We start from the raw sequence: 22,297 nt of genomic DNA, 5'->3' as shown, positions 1-22,297 counted from the left end.
TGACAAATATTGTTGCAAGATGGCAATTAATATGATAATCATTGTCGCAATGTTACATTACATTACACTTTATTCAATGTCACCTCTCAAAATTAAAAAAAATAGGGTTTATTAATTCCTTTTTTTATAATATTAATCCCTCGGGATTATAGTCCCTAGGGTTAATAATATTAATCCCTTAGGTTTTTATTCTTTAGGATTTATAATATTAATCCATTGAGTTTACTAATCACTTGGGTTTGTAATAACATTAGGGTTTAATGTTGTGGTGTTTGAATGGTGTAGAAATATATCCAATGTCACATTGCCACTAACATTGTCGCAATGTGACAAGAAATATGGCAATCATTGTTGGAACCTTACATTACATTGCACTTTCTTGAACATCACATTGCGACACCAAAATAGGGTTTCACATTTTGACATTTACACGATACAAAAATCAATCCAATGTCACATTGTGACAAACATTTTCACAAGATGCCAATTAATCTGATAATAATTGTCGCAATTATACATTACAATGTAGCTTATTCAATATCGTCTCTCAACATTAAAAAAGTAGGGTTTATTCATCCATTAGGTTTATAATAATTTTAGGGTTTAATATTGTACATTTGAATGGTGCATAAATTTGTCCAATGTTGCATAGTCACAAACATTATCGCAATATGACAAGCAATATGACATCATTGTTGAAACCTTACATTACATTGCATTTTTTTCAATGTCACATTGTGACACTATAATAGGGCTTCATCTTTTGGCATTTGCATGGTACACAAATCAATCCAATATTGCACTGTGACATACATTATCGTTAGATGACAATTAATCTAATATTCATTATTATAATGTTACATTACATTGCAATTTATTAAATGTCACCTCTTAACATTACAAAATTAGGGTTTATTAATCCATTGGGTTTATTAATTCATTGGGTTTATAATATTATTCCCCTAGGTTGATAATCCTTAGGGTTCATAATATTAATCCCTTGGGTTTATTAATCCCTTAGGTTTATAATATTAATCTATTGGTTTTATTATTCTCTTGGGTTTATATTATTAATCCCTTGGGTTGATAATATTGACAATATGAAAATCAATCGTGGTCAACCATGGTCAGCCATGGTCCAACACTACATTGTGACAAAGATTGTCTCAATATGAAAATTAACCATGGTCATTTGTAGTCAATCATAGTCAATCATAAAGGTTTAATGTTTATTTTAGGGTTTATAATATTTATCTTAGGGTTTATATCCATTGGGTTTATAATATTAATCCCTTGGGTTTGTGACAAAGATTGTACCAATATGAAAATCAACCATGCTCAATCAAGGTCAACCATAGTCAATTATGGTCAACCATGATCTAACGTCACATTGTGACAAAGATTGTCTCAATATGAAAATCAGCCATGGTCAATCATGGTCAACTATCATCCAGCATGGTCAACCATAGTTTATAATATTAATACCTTAGGCCTAGCAATCCATTGGGTTTATAATATTAGTCCTTTGAGTTTAATATTATTCCCCTTGGTTTATAATCCATTGGATTTATAATATTGATCATAAGGTTTATAATATTAATCTTAGGGTTTATTTTCCTAGTGTTTAATATTAATCCTAAGGTATAATGTTATTCCCTTGGGTTTTTAATCCCTAGGGTTTTAATATTAATCCAATGGGTTTATTGATCCATTGTGTTTATAATATTGATCCCAAGATTACTAATATTAATCATAGGGTTTATATTCCTAGGGTTTACTATTATAATAAAATAATTATTATTATTATAAATTCTCATTATAATTGTTTTCGATAATGTCTTTCAAATTAATCATATCTTAAGTTGACCAACAACTTAAGATGTGATTAATTCGAAAGACATTATCAAAATCAATATGGATCACAAAAGTCTAAAATCAAACATTATGATTGTTATAATTATTGTTGTATTTATTATGTAATGATAATAATATTTTATAATATAATTATTATTATTATTATATATTTAGTAATGTGAATTATAATTCTAATTCTAATTCTAATATAATTCTAATTCTAATTATAATTATAGTAATTAATTAAATAATTTTAATTTTAATTTTAATTTTAATTGATATTATAATAAAATTGTAATTGATATTATAATATAATTATAATATTAATTTTTTGGGATTATTAAACTAAGGATTCATATTCCTAGGATATAATATTATTCATAGCGTTTGAAACGTTAATTTTATGGTTTAATATAAGTCTTTTGGGTTTATTAATCCCTTCAGATTATAATATTAATCTATTGGGTTTAATATTATTCCCCAAGGTTTATAATATCTTAGGTTTATAATATTAATAACCCCTTTGTTTAATTTTCAATATATAAAAAGTAACCCACTGTGTTAAAAAAATAAATAAATAAATAAAATATATATCCCTTTGTTTAATAATATCAATAAAACCTTAGATTTATAATAATAATAATTATAATAATGTAGTAATTATTATTATAAATTCTCATTAAAATTGCTATAATTATTATCGTAATTATAATATAATGATAATAATATTTTATAATATAATTATTATTACAATTATCCACGAGGTTTTGGATAGATGGTGATCAGGTCTTATGTTAAGGCATTCCTTCAGTTCAATTCCTTGCCTTGATTGGGGTGACATATTGGACATGATGAAGATATATTCCCACCAAGCTAACAAAAAAAAATATATTATTATAAGTATATATTTGTTAATGTCATTTATAGTTATATATTTATTAATGTCAATATTAATAGTAATATTAAATCCATATCATTCATACCTATCAGTGTATATCAACTACATTTAATAATATGCTTGTGCATGTAATTGATATACCCTTATTCACATATATCAATTATATTTATTAATATAATTATATTAATAATTACCTATATGACTGTAAATAGTGATTAATAAATCATGTCAAATAGACTAATACTTACCATGTAAACCATGTTATTTAACCAAAAATTATTACAACTTATAATATATATATATATGACAATTTGAAAAAGAATTAGCTTACACAAACGAAATTATAAATTCAAATAGCAAAGGACTTAAATTCGCTTCCCATACCATCTTTTATTAAAAGGACATTTAAGCTGATAATTAAAATAGATATGTAAAAAGAGTAAAGCGAATAGGATCTCTTTGGTGGGATTCAAATTTCAAAACTATCTATTCGACACTCTAAACGACATGGTTGGAGGACATTGTACACGACCCTTCAAAGAGCACGCTTTCTCAATTATGTTGAGAAAAAAAACATAAAATCATTATTATACAAGAAAATGAATTCCAACTTTTTCGTTTTTTAATGTTAGAAAAATATTATTAATTTAATTTTTAATTTTTATAATATTGTTTTATGTATAAGTATTCAAACGTAAATTGTATTTACTTTTGAAAAAAATATATATATTTTTAATGGTTAATTTTATATAAATTATATATATATATATTTTAATGTGTTTAGGGTAGTTCAAGTAGTGATGGCTGTGGAATGAAGTCTTACTAAATGGGAGATCTTGAATTCGAATCTTCTACTACCCTCTCTGTAGTTAAGTGAAAAATAGACATATCTGGAAAATAAAAATCTTTACCAAACTTATAAAAAATATATATCTTAATTTTATTATTAATTTTAATATATTATTTTATATCTAAAAATATATAAATATTATTTTAATATTAAATATATTTATTTTCGCATATAAATATATAAGCAAGCAAGCAAAAACATATTTTTCTTCTTAACTCTATTTTGAATATATATTTTTCCGCAGTCTAAGACATAACTTTAAATAAATAAATAAAATATATATTTTCAATTTTTCTTCCTAACTCTATTTTGAATATATATTTTTCTTGCATTCCACGTTATTTATTTTACTTTTATTTATTTAAAAAAGAATGTCGAAGTGACATCAGTAAAACATTCGTGAGTTAGCATATGAATTGTAAAGATAAATATTATAATTTAAATGACGTATTAGAACATCCAAGATTTTATATATTTTATTTTATTAATAGCGTATATGCTCGATATTTTTTCTAAATATTTATAGGAAAATTATGATTATGGATATTGTTCCCAATGATAATGCTGTGATAATGATGTAAACCTAATATATGTTTGTAAACGGCAGATTACTTGATTATTGTTTTGTATTTAACAAATTGTTAATTTAAATTTTAGGGTATATTGCTATTGTTTTGTATTTAACAAATTGTTAATTTAAATTTTAAGGTTTTTCTCTGAAAAAAAAAATTTTAAATTTTAGGGTATATTGGGTAAATTGTTATAGGTCTTATTTGAAACTATTATAGAGAGTTTAACGGGTGATCAACCACAACTAATAACAATGTCAAGGAATTTTTAAAAATGAGTTTTTTAAATTGAGTTATTTTTAGTGAGATTTTTTTTAGAAGGTTTTTGGTTTAATTTCTTTAAAATCTGGCAGGAATTTATTGAAATCATAAGTTTGATGAATAACCCTTGCACAATCAAAGTGTTTTAGGAGTTGTTCAGGGTGCTGAATTCATATATATAGTGAAAAAAACAAATTTAAATAACACAAATCAAAATTTCACATCAAATTTTTCCACCAGATTGTGGCAGAAAGTCCAAAAAGTCGCACTAAGGACAACTCCCTTTAAAACTATCAAACGACTAATATAACCATAATTTCTCAATTCAACCTTTTGTAATCCATAAAGAAATAAAAAAAATCTTTCTGTAGAAATCACATAAAAGAAATTTCCCTTTAAAACTATCAAACTACTAATATAACCATAATTTCTGAATTCAAGCTTTTGTAATCCATAAAGAAATAAGAAAAGTCTTTCGGTAGAAATCACATAAAAGAAATTTTTGGCAGACGCATTTCAAAACCAACAAGTGTGGTACCTGATGATGAACCACACTTGTTTTTTTGGCCAACACTTGTTCTTTTTGGCCGAGGCGTTTGAAACCAAGAAGTGTGGTTCCTGATATGAACCACACTTGTTGGTAGTTCTTCATGATGAACCACACTTGTCGGTTCAAAATGTGTAGGCCAAAAGTTTCTCTTCTGTGATTTCTACAGAAAAACTTTTCTTAATTTATATCTATAATCGTTTTTAACATTTTAATTTTTAAGATTTTTAATTTTAATTTTTTTAAATAATTTAACAATAACAAGTTTAAATATTTTTTTTAAATAATTATTATTAAAATTTAATTAAATAAATTTCGATAAAATTAAAAGTTTTCTTTATTTAAACATATTTTCTGAATATATATTTCAAACAAAACGGATGGTACAAAAAAGACATATTAGGCCAACCACTTCTGTAGGTTACGATGTCAAACCTCGATAGGTCCAGGGATCTGTCCCAGAGAGGAGAACGAATTTAATGCGAATAAAATAACAGGTTCGACTAGTGGGGCTTACAGTTTGCCTTTTCTCCATATACTTTCCTGCGCGTCTTTCTGCCTTCATTTTCCAGAGATAATTGGTATCTCAGACTGCCGGCTCCCACTCAGAAAGGCCTTGCCCTGTTTAATTTAATCGTCTTCTTTTGGGTTTAGATATGACAAAGAATTCTAGATTTTAGGGGTGCCCTGTGTTCGATTTTGCGATGGCAATGGGGAAACAGAAAGAGACAGAGAAGGAATATCCAGGCCCTGGATTTATTTCAGGCTGCAAGGGAGCTAAAGTTTTCATGAAGACGATTATAATTATGGGGCTTTTGCTTATAGCAGGCCACTATTTTCTATTTGGAAGACAAGATTTCTCCTCCTCTAAATCTCTGGCACAAGCATTTCTCCAGGGAGATTCGAACCCTGGTGCATACAGTGTCGAAATCAGAAAAACAGAGCTGAAGGATATGATCGTGGCAAGTAAAATGCATAATACTGGTATTGTCATGAACAGCAACAGCAGAATCACTGAGTTAATTCATGTGAAAGAAGATCCGAACAAGAGGGTGTTTCGTCCTTATGGGAGCGCTGCATACTTGTTTATCCAAATGGGCGCTTACAGAGGAGGTCCAGCCACGTTTGCTGTAGTTGGGCTCGCTTCCAAGCCTCTCCATGTTTATGGAAAGCCACGATTTGAATGTGAATGGATCCCCAAGAATTCGTCTTCTGGAAGATTAATAAAGGGCAAGGCCTACAAAATGCTCCCAGATTGGGGCTATGGCCGAGTTTACACAGTCGTGGTTGTCAATTGCACATTTTCTCAGAGCGTGGGCACCGATGACAATAGTGGAGAGCTCATTCTTCACGCAATCCATGGCGACGAGTTTGGAAAACCAGAGAGGATCGTTGCTCTCGAGGAAGAAAAAGGTAGCTACAATGGCTCTGTTTATAGCCAGGCTCCTCCCTATGATTATCTCTACTGTGGTTCCTCCCTGTATGGTGACCTGAGTGCTCAGAGAATGAGGGAGTGGATGGCTTATCATGCTAAATTATTTGGGCCTAGGTCGCATTTTGTTTTCCACGATGCAGGTGGAGTGCATCCCCAGGTTAGAAAGGTGTTGGAGCCATGGATTAGGGCAGGTCGAGTGACCTTGCAGGATGTAACAGAGCAGGAACAATATGATGGGTATTACCATAATCAGTTCCTTATTGTGAACGATTGTTTGCACAGGTACAAATTCATGGCGAATTGGACGTTCTTCTTCGATGTAGATGAGTATTTGTATATTCCCCGTAGGAAAACACTGCAATATGTTTTGAAGGAGCTCTCTGGTTATACTCAGTTCACTATTGAGCAATATTCCATGTCCAATAAGCTTTGCTTGCAGAATAAACTGCACAGCAGCTCGGCCAACAGTACTTATTCCAGGTAAGACCCATTATAGTTTCAATTAATTAGAAGTAAAGATTCGATTATGGTTTTTGGATTTGAAATTTAATGTGATAATTCTGTTGTGCAGGGAATGGGGATTTGAGCAGTTGGTGTTCAGGGACGTGAAGAGAGGGATAAGGAGGGATCGAAAGTATGCAGTGCAGGCGAGAAATGTGTACGCAACTGGAGTTCATATGTCTGAAAATGTGATGGGGAAAACGCAGCACAAGACAGAGGGTAAGATACGATATTACCATTATCACAACACAATCACCAGCAAAGGGGAACCGTGCAGGGAATTTGTGAAGCCATCGATGAGAGTGAACGTGACTTGGGTGGGAGGCACTCCATATGTATACGATGGTACAATGAAAGCGCTTGCTCGATCCATTAAGAAGTTTGAGAGAGACATGATAGGATCCGAGCTTGCATCCATTGCAGAGTAAGTAGGAAAATTCTGTAAAACATTAAAAGAAATTTATAAGTACCTTATGAAAGACAAAAAATGATGGCAAGAGCTTCAATTCGATCAATAAATTCGGAGCTCACTGTTCAATAATTGTACTTCAGCCTCGAATGCATCTATGTGTTGTAAATCTTGGCTGGCTTAAATCTAACAGTAAGCATGTAAATCTTGTGCTTGCTTAAATCTAACAGCAAGCATATACAGTCTACACATTGTATATACATTCCTACACATTCAGTCCCTACACATTGTACGCCCCTAGGCAGCAGGGTGGATTTTTTCTTCCTTTCTTTTACAGTGGGATTGGGCCTGCGGCCTGCCTGGGATGCGTCTATGATTGATTGTACTGTATTCTTTTATTAATTAATGAAAACTTCAGTGGACTTTGTGGCTCCTCTAATTTGAGTCCCACCTTACTTTGTACCGTGCTTACGCCACAAAATACTGACTCTGACTTTCGATGCTTTTTGTGCATTGTTCACAGCGTCATTATATTTTTCTCTTTTGATATGATTAATAATTCCATGTATTGAAGTGATGGACCTGGAGACTTTTGCATAGTCTAATTCAAGAGAATTTTATCTTACGTCGGGTGGTTAGAGAAGAAGGACGTTCTTTTCTTCATTTAGATTCAAATTCTGTTTATGATATGTTTAGGTGTTTAAAAATGATACATGTAGGTGTTTAAAAATATATCGTGTGTAAGTATTATTAATAGTATATTTTAATTTATTAATTAATTAATTAGTTTAATTTTATATATTAAAATAAATTTAATTTGAGTTTTTATGAGTATTTTTTAAATTGGTATTGTTTATGGTGTCAATTTTTTTATAATGAATCAAACTATTTTTTTTCAAAAAATTTAATAGTAAGAGTGTTTGAATCTTGTTTTTGACTGTGGAAATGAATTCAGAACCATCAAAAACTCTTATGGCAGACAAATTCAAAACCTCATAAGACTAAGTGTTTTAAATTTATTTTAAACTAGCATTTGCACCAGACGCTGCAAAGGAAACACCGTAAGTCGGTAGCGCATATGGAAGAAGAACTTAAATGAAAAATATGTGATATGTTAGGTGATCTAACTATAGTCAAATCTGAATGAAAAAATAAATCTAAATGTTAAATGTAATACAATCAAACAATCTACTCAAACCAAGGGCATGCACAACTTCCCTAGAATAGGATAAGTTTATTGTTATATTTCAAGTTAAAGATACAGTGCTAAAGTTAGATCAGGCAATTCTGTTTTATTTTTCGCGTCTTTTTGTATTCATTTTTTATCAGTTAGATAGAGTGCAGATCCATATATCTAAGCAATATATATATTTTTATGAACCCTATGTGTCACTTATAAAAGAGAGTGAGAGTACCACTTCCCTTCGCTTAGCTAGGGATGGAGTTTGTCTCTCAGCACAATATGATCTTATTTTTATTATAGTTAACCTTAAAACATGATTAAAAAACAAAAGCAGATTATGAATTTGTAATTGTCTAGAATTATAACGAAACAGTCATAAAACCAAAATTTTATGATCTTATTTTTATTATAATTAACCTTAAAACATGATTAAAAAACAAAAGCAGATTATAAATTTGTAATTGTCTAGAATTATAACAAACAGTCATAAAACCAAAATTTTCACTGTTTTACCTTATAATCACAAGTCTCAACAATGTTTATAATTCTACTACTTCTTATTATTCTAAACCATTCATACAAGCTGCTGCCATCTGGTATTTGGGTGCACCTCTATATCATACATATCATTAAAATACACTTTTCTTTGCAAATAAGAATAAAAATAGAGTGTTTTGTACTCCCACCTAAAAAATTTGGAAGAGTCAATTTGAGTGGAACACATTATAGAAGCTTCCAATGTCAACCGTGTGGCTTCTTTAAGTTGTCGGAGAAGATATTTTGCTAAACCATTCACATCCCCCAAGAGAAAATACAACCACTCATTTCCATTCACTGAAACAGCTTCGAATCTTTCAAAAATGTCTGGAATCACAAGAAGCCCCGCAGATCATATTGACAAATTCACAACGCTATCAGAACAAAGTGAAATGTAACACGTTTAATTGATTAAGAAATTAAGACTTGACCGACTTTTTAATGTGTGGAATTTTTCTAAGAAAAGAGGGAATATATCCTATTTCGCCTGGTCAAACAAATTAACAATATATCAATGCTTTTTCACATGATAGGTGGATTGAAGTTGAAAAAAAAAAGCATCAGTACAGTATGTTTGTACGAAACTACACCCAGGAGTCAGGGGCATATTATATGGGTAACTTAGACAAATGGGGTAGAGGGCATATTATATTATTCGGGAAAAGGCATTGTCATTGGAATTAGATGAAGGAAAAAATACAGAGAAGGCATAGATTCGTAGATCCAAACAATTTTTCAAGGTTTTTTTCATCAATTCAAAGGCCTTGAAAAAGCCTAGAGCCTGTCCCTAGAAAAGCTCATTGTCCCCACAATCCAATTAAGTAAAGATAATTCACGGATGGCGTAGATACAAGCCGTTTTAGGAAATTGTAAGGTTCTGAATCATTTCAAAAGCCTCGGAAACCAATAGAGCATGGAGGAACTATGCCGTAGGAACTTTGACAGGTGAACCCATACCAGGCATCTCAAATTTCTATACCATGTTTTGCCTTGAGCTTGACCAGAAAATAGGTGGTTTTGAATCATTTTTATCATACACAGAACTGGCATATTATATTCAAAACAACCTAGAAAATTTAATTGTGGCCGGAACCTGGACAAGTAAAAAAATTCACAAAAGCCATACATATAGACCATTCGAACATTTTTCAAGACACTGGGTCGTTTCAGAAACCAAAAACCTAAAATTAATAAAAACCAATCGATAAAAACCTAAAATTAACGAAATTTCATTAGAACATTCATCTTTACATGTTAGACATTCCATAACGAAGAACCTTCAAACACATGACAAAACTGTCATTATGAGTTTGTGGATTAACCAAGTCATGAGAGGAAAGGATGAAACATAAAATTTTATGATCTTATTTTTATTATAATTAACCTTAAAACATGATTAAAAACAAAAGCAGATTATAAATTTGTAATTGTCTAGAATTATAATGAACAGTCATAAAACCAAAATTTTATGATCTTATTTTTATTATAATTAACCTTAAAACATGATTAAAAAACAAAAGCAAATTATAAATTTGTAATTGTCTAGAATTATAACGAATAGCCATAAAACCAAAATTTTCACTGTTTTACCTTATAATCACAAGTCTCAGCAACGTTTATAATTCTACCACTTCTTCTTATTATTCTAAACCATTCATACAAGCTGCTGCCATCTGGTATTTGGGTGCACCTCTATATCATACATATCATTAAAGTACACTTTTCTTTGCAAATAAGAATAAAAATAGAGTGTTCTGTACTCCCACATGAAAAATTTGGTAGAGTCAATTTGAGTGGAACACATTATAGAAGCTTCCAATGTCAACAGTGTGGCTTCTTTAAGTTGCTGGAGAAGATATTCTACTAAACCATTCACATCCTCCAAGAGAAAATACAACCACTCATTTCCATTCACTGAAACAACTTCGAATCTTTCGAAAATGTCTGGAATCACAAGAAGCCCTACAGATCATATTGACAAATTCACAACGCTATCAGAAGAAAGTGAAATGTAACATGTTTAACTGATTAAGAAATTAAGACTTACCGACTTTTTAATGTGAGGAATTTTTCTAAGAAAAGAGGGAATATATCCTATTTCGCCTGGTCAAACAAATTAACAGTATATCAATGCTTTTTCACATGATAGGTGGATTGAAGTTGAAAAAAAAAGTATCAATACAGTATGATTGTACGAAAACTACACCCAGGAGTCAGGGGCATATTATACGGGTAACTAAGACAAATGGGGTGGAGGGCATATTATATTATTTGGGAAAAATCATTGTCATTGGAATCAGATGAAGGAAAAATTACAGAGAAGGCATAGATTCGTAGATCCAAACAATTTTTCAAGGTTTTTTTGTCACTTCAAAGGCCTTGAAAATACCTAGAGCCTATCCCCAAAAAAACTCTTGTCACTTCAAAGGCCTTGAAAATACCTAGAGCCTGTCCCCAGAAAAGCTCATGGTCCCCACAATCCAATTAAGTAAAGATAATTCACGGATGGTGTAGATTCAAGCCATTTCAGGAAATTGTAATGTTCTGAATCATTTCAAAAGCCTCGAAAACCAGTAGAGCATCGAGGAACTATGCCGTAGGAACTTTGAAGCCCTGCAGTGTTGCTTTTTGTATCCTTTTGGAACGTTCTAATCATAAGAATCCCTGCATATCATATTGACAAATTCACAACACTATCAGAAGAAAGTGAAATGTAACACGTTTAATTGATTAAGAAATTAAGACTTGACCGACTTTTTAACGTGAGGATTTTTTCTAAGAAAAGAGGGAATATATCCTATTTCGCCTGGTCAAACAAATTAACAATATATCAATGCTTTTTCACATGATAGGTGGATTGCAGTTGAAAAAAAAAAGCATCAGTACATTATGTTTTTACGAAAACTACACCGAGGAGTCAGGGGCATATTATATGGGTAACTAAGACAAGTGGGGTGGAGGGCATATTATATTATTTGGGAAAAATCATTGTCATTGGAATCAGATGAAGGAAAAAATACAATTTTTCAAGGTTTTTTTTGTCACGTCAAAGGCCTTGAAAAAGCCTAGAGCTTGTCCCTAGAAAAGCTCATTGTCCCCACAATCCAATTAAGTAAAGATAATTCATGGATGGCGTAGATACAAGCCGTTTTAGGAAATTGTAAGGTTTTGAATCATTTCAAAAGCCTCGGAAACCAGTAGAGCATGGAGGAACTATGCCGTAGGAACTTTGACAGGTGAACCCATACCAGGCATCTCAAATTTCTATCCCATGTTTTGCCTTGAGCTTGACCAGAAAATAGGTGGTTTTGAATCATTTTTATCATACACAGAACTGGCATATTATATTCAAAACAACCTAGAAAATTTCATTGTGGCCGGAACCTGGACAAGTAAAAAAATTCACAAAAGCCATACATATAGACCATTCGAACATTTTTCAAGATACTGGGTCGTTTCAGAAACCAAAAACCTAAAATTAATAAAAACCAATCGATAAAAACCTAAAATTAATGAAATTTCATTAGAACGTTCATCTTTACATGTTAGACATTCCATAACGAAGAACTGTCAAACACATGACAGAACTGTCATTATAAGTTTGTGGATTAACCAAGTCATGAGAGGAAAGGATGAAACATAAAATTTTATGATCTTATTTTTATTATAATTAACCTTAAAACATGATTAAAAAACAAAAGCAGATTATAAATTTGTAATTGTCTAGAATTATAACGAAACAGTCATAAAACCAAAATTTTATGATCTTATTTTTATTATAATTAACCTTAAAACATGATTAAAAAACAAAAGCAGATTATAAATTTGTAATTCACAAAAGCCATACATATAGACCATTCGAAATTTTCCCTCCTTTGTTGTACTTTTTCTTCTCACTGTCCATGGTTTCAGTCTGCATGATAAAACCCTAGGTTTGGTAGGAGGAAAGGGTAGGGTAGTATTGGGAAAACAGGGAAAATGGGACAGTTGTGTTGAGGGAAGGGAATGAAGGGGTTAGGGGTTAGGTAAATTTATGGGAAAATTCTAGGGGGTAGGGATAGGTGTTAGGGAGTGTAGGTAGGTGGAATTTCCTGAAAAGAGTGAGGGGAAGTAGGGAAAAAGGACAAAAAAATGTCCTAGCCTAGGAATTTGCCAAAAACGCAACGTGGGGCTAGGGTTTTGGGGAAAATGATGGGAATGAGGGAGAGGAGTGTGGGAAAGGGTTGAGGGAGGTGTATGAGGTGTGTTCAAGGGTATTAGGGCAAGAAACTAGGAGTTTTAACCTTGAATTGAAGCAGAAACCAAAGGACACCGAAAGCACAGTGAAATCCTTAGGAGAGGGAATTCACCACTTGCTGAAGAAAATCTCTGTATAAAAGCTGATGTGATGTTATACTTACTTGGTGTGAAGGCTATGGATCCTGTAGACTGATGGAAACACCCTGCTATAGCTTCCTTTTGCCTCCTTTTCCAAAAGCGCAGTGAAACTGCCAGAAGCACAATGAAACTGCAAGAAGCGCAGCGAAACTGGGAAAGCAAGGGTTTTAATGAGGAATTTCAATGCTCTGGTGGCTGGGATGATGCTCGATGGTAGAGAGATGCTCAATGAAGGTGAAATGAGCAATTAGGAAACTTCGATGGTCTTCTTATAGGCTGGAAGTCAATTTTTTTTATGATGGCATGACATCATATGTCTTTTTTAGAAATGATGAAATATGGTAGTGTACTGCAGTTTTATTACTTTATTCAGCATAGTTACATCTTCACAAGGAGGAAAATGAACCTTAGAAAACTCTTTGAACACTTTTCCCTAATTACTACTCCCATAATGGTGACATGAGGTGATGACATGACCCCTATATGACTCTTCGATGATATGACCTAACAATGACAACAAATGGACATCTAAGATCATGATTTGGACCTTTAGACCTTTGCAGTATAAGTGACCATGAAATGATAACCAAGATACCCTTTAGTGACCCTTTACAAGGAGTGATGACAAGACCATGACAATGTTTATTGACCTTGCGAATGGAGGGAGTAGTAATGACCTAGAACTGAACAATGATCAAATTTTATTTGAAAATTTATTTGAAACTATAACAATTTGACCTAGGACCCTATCAACCATATTGAAAGAGTACATTTGATCACTAGTGACGCATAGACACTAACACACTTGTCTACTGATACTGAACAAAGGAACAAAAATAATTTCATTCAAATTGGACATATATACCAGGGATGGCTGAGTCAACCATAAACTCTAAAAATAATGAGGAATGTTGCAACAGTCCATATCAAAAGGTTGCAATACTCAGCTTCACATGGTCACGTCTCCAATCATGATCAACCATCAAGGCTATGCTCTTAATCACTCACTGGATTGAATACCCTATTCGATCACTAAGATATAAAGACAGGCCTCATAAACACCTAATAACTTAACAAGGTATTCCTATGGCCTCTTATTGAATCAAGGATAGCTTGAATTTAGCCACATTTTCTACAACAATCAACGGGTGGGGGGCCTCAGTTTGAAGAAGCAAATATCCCATTGACATAATCCACAATCCCTAAATGGAAATGGAAACTAGCTTAAGGACAGTCTGTGGACACCAAAATCTAATATGCCAAATTAAGAATTCCCCCAGAAACCAATAATTAAACAAAGTGTTGATTAAGAAGAGTGACTTCAATCATATGGTAGCATGGATAGCTAATTCACATACTGAATACTCATAATTCAAATATGAGGCATGAGTGTTCGGTTTTTATTATCCATTGAAGAACAAACAACGAAACCAGAATAATTTACTCACAATATGCTCTACTCCATTCCTGGTGGAGCACACATCACATTTAGAAAAATGTATCGTACATATAATATTTACATTAGCCATAAACAGTAAAGGCTCTTACAAAACTTCAGTCAACTGCTTTCTTCCTCCCAAAGAACACTGCGAATATATAGGAAACAGAGTGGACCGAGATCATAATGAAATGAAAGTAGAGCCCTACTTATTGTATCTTACAAATCACCTGCTGGAGGTGACCAGTGTCACAAACTCGAACACAATTCAAAACATACAAATAGTTTCACTCTCTAGATGAAGTAAATATTAAAAATCGTCTCAGCATTTTTGTATAGGGTGAATCAGACATCTTTTCCCTCTCCTCTTCATCCAGATCTTCCTGGGATTTTGGCAATTCATCTGATTGAATGAAAGGAAGTTCTTTTGGTGAATTGACATCACTAACTGGAGAACTGGATGAAGTCATTGGGATTTGTTCTTTGCTCTGAGCCTCATTTTGCAGCTTTGGCATTTTTGCAATCATGCTTACATTGCCAATGAGAGATTTGACGCCCCCTGATTGTCTCACTAAGTTTTCCATTCGTTCCAAGGGCTGACAGTCAAAGATTCCATCCTCTGAAGATGAAACATTACACAGCTCCTCAGATTCCTTCTGCAAATTTTACATTTTATATTCTCGTTAAACACATTAGAATGTGTATCTAGCTCATAAGGCTAGCATTCCAGATCTTTTTTGCGTCTGTGCTATATTTCAGCAATTTTCAACCGAGCAAAATATATAAAAGTGGATACAAGCTCTTCATTTGCTGATCAGAATACTTGCATCACTATAAAAATTGGGAAAGTTCACCAACTATTTAGGAAAGAATGTAGTTCCTTAATGCTTTTCAACTATTCTGATATAATAATCACTTCTTACATTTGGCCTCTTACTCTTACATGCTAAACAGAACAAATATCAATGTTTATGAAAATGAAACCTTCATCTTCTCAAATTCAAAAAATGTCTCCCAGCAGCTGAATGATTCCTCGCCTTCTAGAGTTGAACATCGCTCTGCAGAGAAAATTTAAGTTACCTTAACTAGACTTGGATATATCAACCACAAAAAGAAATCAAGAATATGCTCATCTCAGCAATTGTAGAAGATTCAAGTACAAGAAATTTGCACAATCTCGAAGTAATAATTCAGTCCTAGGCAAAGTAGTCCAATAGGTCTTCATCAATCTCAAATTTGAATTTTAGAAGTATCCATTTACTAAAGTTCCATTCAGCATAAATCCATCTTAACTCTTTATTTGGAAAAGAAACCATTACACTAGCATCTCAACGTAACTTATATAAAAACTTGTGCTCTTTTGTTGTGAGGCCCAACAGAGATATCAATGTCAAATCTTAATTTTGAAATAAGTACTCATTCACTTACCAATTTAAGATGTTCCAAGTACCATAAATCTAACTTAAACCTGAATACAGGGATCAAAAGGCAATTAAACAGCAATTAATAGATCCAGGGTTTATATATATCCTATTTGTTTTTGTATGGATAGGACCATTATGAACATAAAGACATGAAGAAATGACATCTTCCCCATCAGGGCATTAAAGCACCTCATTTCTCTTTGATACTGGCATCACTAACAATGTCAGTGTCATATTCTGTAGGTTCTTTCTAGTTTGTAGTTGTATTTATGTGGGATGGTTCGTTCTTTCTAGTTTGTAGTTGTATTTACTATTTATGTCGGATGGTTAAACCAATTGAAGTAACTCTCAAAGTTATGATTGTTATCTATGTGATATTAGAAGATATTATTACAGTCACATATCCATATAATGGAATTTCATTCAAAAGTCATTAAAAGATAGATACGCATTTCATATGATATACCCCATTTACAAAGACTTCGTTATCCCTCTTTAGAGAAAGATCCTGAAAGACCAACCCTTCATATGGTTGGCCCTGGAAGATCTTACAGGAGAAGTTAAAAGTAAAAGGAATCCTAAAAGGTCTTCATCATAGTTCAAGGCAAGGAAGTAGGTACGCAATAGCGATATATAGAGACAACAGAACGTAGACACTATCTTAGCCACTGTAATTCATATAGTTGCAAAATCTAGGTAAATTCCCGCACAAATTATAAATAGCCTAAGATTTTAAATACCTCTTTTAGAAAGGTTGGTCTTGAGAGGTTAATCCACCCACGTCTAACAGTATAAAACCAAAATTTTATGATCTTATTATTATTATAATTAACCTTAAAACATGATTAAAAAACAAAAGCAGATTATAAATTTGTAATTCACAAAAGCCATACATATAGACCATTCGAAAATTTCCCTCCTTTGTTGTACTTTTTCTTCTCACTGTCCATGGTTTCAGTCTGCATGATAAAACCCTAGGTTTGGTAGGAGGAAAGGGTAGGGTAGTATTGGGAAAACAGGGAAAATGGGACAGTTGTGTTGAGGGAAGGGAATGAAGGGGTTAGGGGTTAGGTAAATTTATGGGAAAATTCTAGGGGGTAGGGATAGGTGTTAGGGAGTGTAGGTAGGTGGAATTCCTAAAAAGAGTGAGGGGAAGTAGGGAAAAAGGACAAAAAAATGTCCTAGCCTAGGAATTTGCCAAAAACGCAACGTGGGGCTAGGGTTTTGGGGAAAATGATGGGAATGAGGGAGAGGAGTGTGGGAAAGGGTTGAGGGAGGTGTATGAGGTGTGTTCAGGGGTATTAGGGAAAGAAACTAGGAGTTTTAACCTTGAATTGAAGCAGAAACCAAAGGACACCAAAAGCGCAGTGAAATCCCTAGGAGAGGGAATTCACCACTTGCTGAAGAAAATCTCTGTATAAAAGCTGATGTGACGTTGTACTTACTTGGTGTGAAGGCTATGGATCCTGTAGACTGATGAAATCACCCTGCTATAGCTTCCTTTTGCCTCCTTTTCCAAAAGCGCAGTGAAACTGCCAGAAGCACAACGAAACTGCAAGAAGCGCAACAAAACTGGGAAAGCAAGGATTTTAATGAGGAATTTCGATGCTCTGGTGGCTGGGATGATGCTTGATGGTAGAGATATGCTCAATGAAGGTGAAATGAGCAATTAGGAAACTTCGATGGTCTTCTTATAGGCTGGAAGTCGATTTTTTTGATGATAGCATGACATTATATGTCTTTTTGAGAAATGATGAAATATGGTAGTGTACTGCAGTTTTATTACTTTATTCAGCATAGTTACATCTTCACAAGGAGGAAAATGAACCTTAGAAAACTCTTTGAACACTTTTCCCTAATTACCACTCCCATAATGGTGACATGAGGTGATGACATGACCCCTATATGACTCTTCGATGATATGACCTAACAATGACAACAAATGGACATCTGAGGTCATGATTTGGACCTTTAGACATTTGCAGTATAAGTGACCATGAAATGATAACCAAGATACCATTTAGTGACCCTTTACAAGGAGTGATGACAAGACCATGACAGTGTTTATTGACCTTGTGAATGGAGGGAGTAGTAATGACCTAGAACTGAACAATGATCAAATTTTATTTGAAAATTTATTTGAAACTATAACAATTTGACCTAGGACCCTATCAACCATATTGAAAGAGTACATTTGATCACTGGTGACGCATAGACACTAACACACTTGTCTACCGATACTGAACAAAGGAACAAAAAGAATTTCATTCAAATTGGACATATATACCAGGCATGGCTGAGTCAACCATAAACTCTAAAAATAATTGAGGAATGTTGCAACAGTCCATATCAAAAGGTTGCAATACTCAGCTTCACATGGTCACGTCTCCAATCATTATCAACCATCAAGGCTATACTCTTAATCATTCACTGGATTGAATACCCTATTCAATCACTAAGATATAAAGACAGGCCTCATAAACACCTAATAAGGTATTCCTATGGCCTCTTATTGAATCAAGGATAGCTTGAATTTAGCCACATTTTCTACAACAATCAACGGATGGGGGGCCTCAGTTTGAAGAAGCAAATATCCCATTGACATAATCCACAATCCCTAAATGGAAATGGAAACTAACTTAAGGACAGTCTGTGGACACCAAAATATAATATGCCAAATTAAGAATTCCCCTAGAAACCAACAATTAAACAAAGTGTTGATTAAGAAGAGTGACTTCAATCATATGGTAGCATGGATAGCTAATTCACATACTGAATACTCATAATTCAAATATGAGGCATGAGTGTTCGGTTTTTATTATCCAGTGAAGAACAAACAATGAAACCAGAATAATTTACTCACAATATGCTCTACTCCATTCCTGGTGGAGCACACATCACATTTAGAAAAATGTATCGTACATATAATATTTACATTATCCATAAACAGTAAAGGCTCTTACAAAACTGCAATCAACTGCTTTCTTCCTCCCAAAGAACACTGGGAATATATAGGAAACAGAGTGGACTGAGATCATAATGAAATGAAAGTAGAGCCCTACTTATTGTATCTTACAAATGACCTGCTGGAGGTGACCAGTGTCACAAACTCGAACACAATTCAAAACATACAAATAGTTTCACTCTCTGGATGAAGTAAATATCAAAAATCGTCTCAGCATTTTTGTATAGGGTGAATCAGGCATCTTTTCCCTCTCCTCTTCATCCAGATCTTCCTGGGATTTTGGCAATTCATCTGGTTGAATGAAAGGAAGTTCTTTTGGTGAATTGGCATCACTAACTGGAGAACTGGATGAAGTCATTGGGATTTGTTCTTTGCTCTGAGCCTCATTTTGCAGCTTTGGCATTTTTGCAATCGTGCTTACATTGCCAATGAGAGATTTGACGCCCCCTGAGTGTCTCACTAAGTTTTCCATTCGTTCCAAGGGTTGACAGTCAGAGATTCCATCCTCTGAAGATGAAACATTACACAGCTCCTCAGGTTCCTTCTGCAAATTTTACATTTTATATTCTCGTTAAACACATTAGAATGTGTATCTAGCTTATAAGGCTAGCATTCCAGATATTTTTTACGTCTGTGCTATATTTCAGCAATTTTCAACCGAGCAAAATATATAAAAGTGGATACAAGTTGTTCATTTGCTGATCAGAATACTTGCATCACTATAAAAATTGGGAATGTTCACCAACTATTTAGGAAAGCGTTTAGTTCCTTAATGCTTTTCAACTATTCTGATATAATAATCACTTCTTACATTTGGCCTCTTACTCTTACATGCTAAACAGAACAAATATCAATGTTTATGAAAATGAAACCTTCATCTTCTCAAATTCAAAAAATGTCTCCCAACAGCTGAATGATTCCTCGCCTTCTAGAGTTGAACATCGCTCTGCAGAGAAAATTTAAGTTACCTTAACTTGACTTGGATATATCAACCATAAAAAGAAATCAAGAATATGCTCATCTCAGCAATTGTAGAAGATTCAAGCACAAGAAATTTGCACAATCTCGAAGTAGTAATTCAGTCCTAGGCAAAGTAGTCCAATAGGTCTTCATCAATCTCAAATTTGAATTTTAGAAGTATCCATTTACTAAAGTTCCATTCAGCATAAATCCATCTTAACTCTTTATTTGGAAAAGAAAACATTACACTAGTAGCTCAATGTAACTTATATAAAAACTTGTGCTCTTTTGTTGTGAGGTCCAACAGAGATATCAGTGTCAAATCTTAATTTTGAAATAAGTACTCATTCACTTACCAATTTAAGATGTTCCAAGTACCATAAATCTAACTTAAACCTGAATACAGGGATCAAAAGGCAATTAAACAACAATTAATAGATCCAGGGTTTATATATATCCTATTTGTTTTTGTCTAGATAGGACCATTATGAACACAAAGACATGAAGAAATGACATCTTCCCCATCAGGGCATTAAAGCACCTCATTTCTCTTTGATACTGGCATCACTAACAATGTCAGTGTCATATTCTGTAGGTTCTTTCTAGTTTGTAGTTGTATTTATGTGGGATGGTTCGTTCTTTCTAGTTTGTAGTTGTATTTACTATTTATGTCGGATGGTTAAACCAATTGAAGTAACTCTCAAAGTTATGATTGTTATCTATGTGATATTAGAAGATATTATTACAGTGGCATATCCATATAATGGAATTTCATTCAAAAGTCATTAAAAGATAGATACGCGTTTCATATGATATACCCCATTTACAAAGACTTCGTTATCCCTCTTTAGGGAAAGATCCTGAAAGACCAACCCTTCGTTATCCCTCTTTAGAGAAAGATCCTGAAAGACCAACCCTTCATATGGTTGGCCCTGGAAGATCTTACAGGAGAAGTTAAAATTAAAAGGAATCCTAAAGGTCTTAATCATAGTTCAAGGCAAGGAAGTAGGTACGCAATAGCGATATATAGAGACAGCAGAACGTAGACACTATCTTAGCCACTGTAATTCATATAGTTGCAAAATCTAGGTAAATTTCCGCACAAATTATAAATAGCCTAAGATTTTAAATACCTCTTTCAGAAAGGTTGGTCTTGAGAGGTTAATCCACCCACGTCTTCCTACAATCAAATTTTGAATTTTAGATCCCAAATATTGGTCTCTTAATTTCTGAACATCGTTTCTGAAAGAAATTCATTGATTTCCCATAGATGTAAACTGAACCATGTGGTTCAATCATATCAAAATGCATAGGTCTCAGAACACAGTTTTATCTAGCCCATTCATTCATTCAAGATACAGAAGATACCAACTAATCCGTAATCACATTTTCTGCTTTCTTCAAGGAGGAATTTTTTGAGTACAGTCCATTGAATGTAAAGGCCTCAGAATATATTTTGATCTAAAGCATGCATTCATTGAACATACAAAACTAAGAAGATACCAACTTACCCATAATGGCCTTTTCTGCTTTCTTCAACAGGCGAGGTTCCCTTACTCCCCTAGTAATCTTGTCCCTGCTGAATGGCTCAAGCTTGGGTGTCTGAGCAGTCTGATGAGATGGGTTCTCAGATTTCTGGTTTGACATTGCAAGTATCTGATTCATATTGTTCCTTCCAAGCCCACCAATTTTCTTCTGAGGCTGTGCTGAAGCACAACCCACGTGAAGAGGGCTGCAACAAGCAGATGATGATACACACAACATTTTTCCCAAAACAGATATAATCTGAAACTGTACTTCAAATTGGGTGAATTGCAGATGGTATATGGTTATGAAGTATGAATTGCCCAAAGCATAAAACAGTTCATAAACTTGGAAAATTAAACCCTTCGAACTTTGAAATGTAGATCTATACAGTTATCACTAAGATATTGGAAATTTTCATTGTGACCATAATCTGGTAAAGTAAAAAAATTCACAGAAGCCATTTGGGAGTACGATATCATACACCACGTCGAAAGTATATGAATCGTCATCTTTTACCAAATTAGAACCCACAAGCAAATTTATTTGGCGCCTTGTAGAGAAA

At 33.2% G+C, this 22,297-nt stretch overlaps 2 protein-coding genes across 2 annotated transcripts; one reads left to right on the top strand and one right to left on the bottom strand.

Moving 5' to 3' along the window:
- The first annotated feature begins 5,409 nt into the window (after positions 1–5,409).
- Positions 5,410–7,774, top strand: LOC149234654 (galactan beta-1,4-galactosyltransferase GALS1-like). The gene is made up of 2 exons (XM_089461218.1): positions 5,410–6,894; positions 6,986–7,774. The coding sequence occupies exons 1-2, from the start codon at positions 5,684–5,686 to the stop codon at positions 7,341–7,343; spliced, it is 1,569 nt and encodes a 522-aa protein (XP_089317344.1). The 5' UTR covers positions 5,410–5,683; the 3' UTR covers positions 7,344–7,774.
- Positions 7,775–15,146: 7,372 nt separating this feature from the next.
- On the bottom strand, positions 15,147–22,073 carry LOC149234653 (CCG-binding protein 1-like). The gene is made up of 3 exons (XM_089368332.1): positions 21,720–22,073; positions 15,844–15,917; positions 15,147–15,515 (listed from the first exon to the last, which is right to left on the bottom strand). The coding sequence occupies exons 1-3, from the start codon at positions 21,970–21,972 to the stop codon at positions 15,147–15,149; spliced, it is 696 nt and encodes a 231-aa protein (XP_089224458.1). The 5' UTR covers positions 21,973–22,073.
- Between the last annotated feature and the right edge of the window lie 224 nt (positions 22,074–22,297).

The sequence above is a fragment of the Pinus tabuliformis genome, chromosome 8, assembly GCF_031772625.1.
Source record: "Pinus tabuliformis cultivar Carrire ecotype Pingquan chromosome 8, CPIR1, whole genome shotgun sequence".
In the NCBI taxonomy this organism is placed as follows: Eukaryota; Viridiplantae; Streptophyta; class Pinopsida; order Pinales; family Pinaceae; genus Pinus; species Pinus tabuliformis.
Note: the sequence above shows the minus strand (reverse complement) of the source record. Positions and strands in the feature narration are given on the sequence as shown.

Bases quoted from the DNA above. Each gene is read 5' to 3' on its own strand.
- LOC149234654 (XM_089461218.1), top strand. From the start codon at position 5,684: ATGGCAATGGGGAAACAGAAAGAGACAGAGAAGGAATATCCAGGCCCT. The intron at 6,895-6,985 runs GTAAGACCCATT...TCTGTTGTGCAG, and splicing joins GCCAACAGTACTTATTCCAG to GGAATGGGGATTTGAGCAGT.
- LOC149234653 (XM_089368332.1), bottom strand. From the start codon at position 21,972: ATGTTGTGTGTATCATCATCTGCTTGTTGCAGCCCTCTTCACGTGGGT. The intron at 15,918-21,719 runs GTAAGTTGGTAT...TTTTCTCTGCAG, and splicing joins AGCAGAAAAGGCCATTATGG to AGCGATGTTCAACTCTAGAA. The intron at 15,516-15,843 runs GTTTCATTTTCA...TAAAATTTGCAG, and splicing joins TTGAATTTGAGAAGATGAAG to AAGGAATCTGAGGAGCTGTG.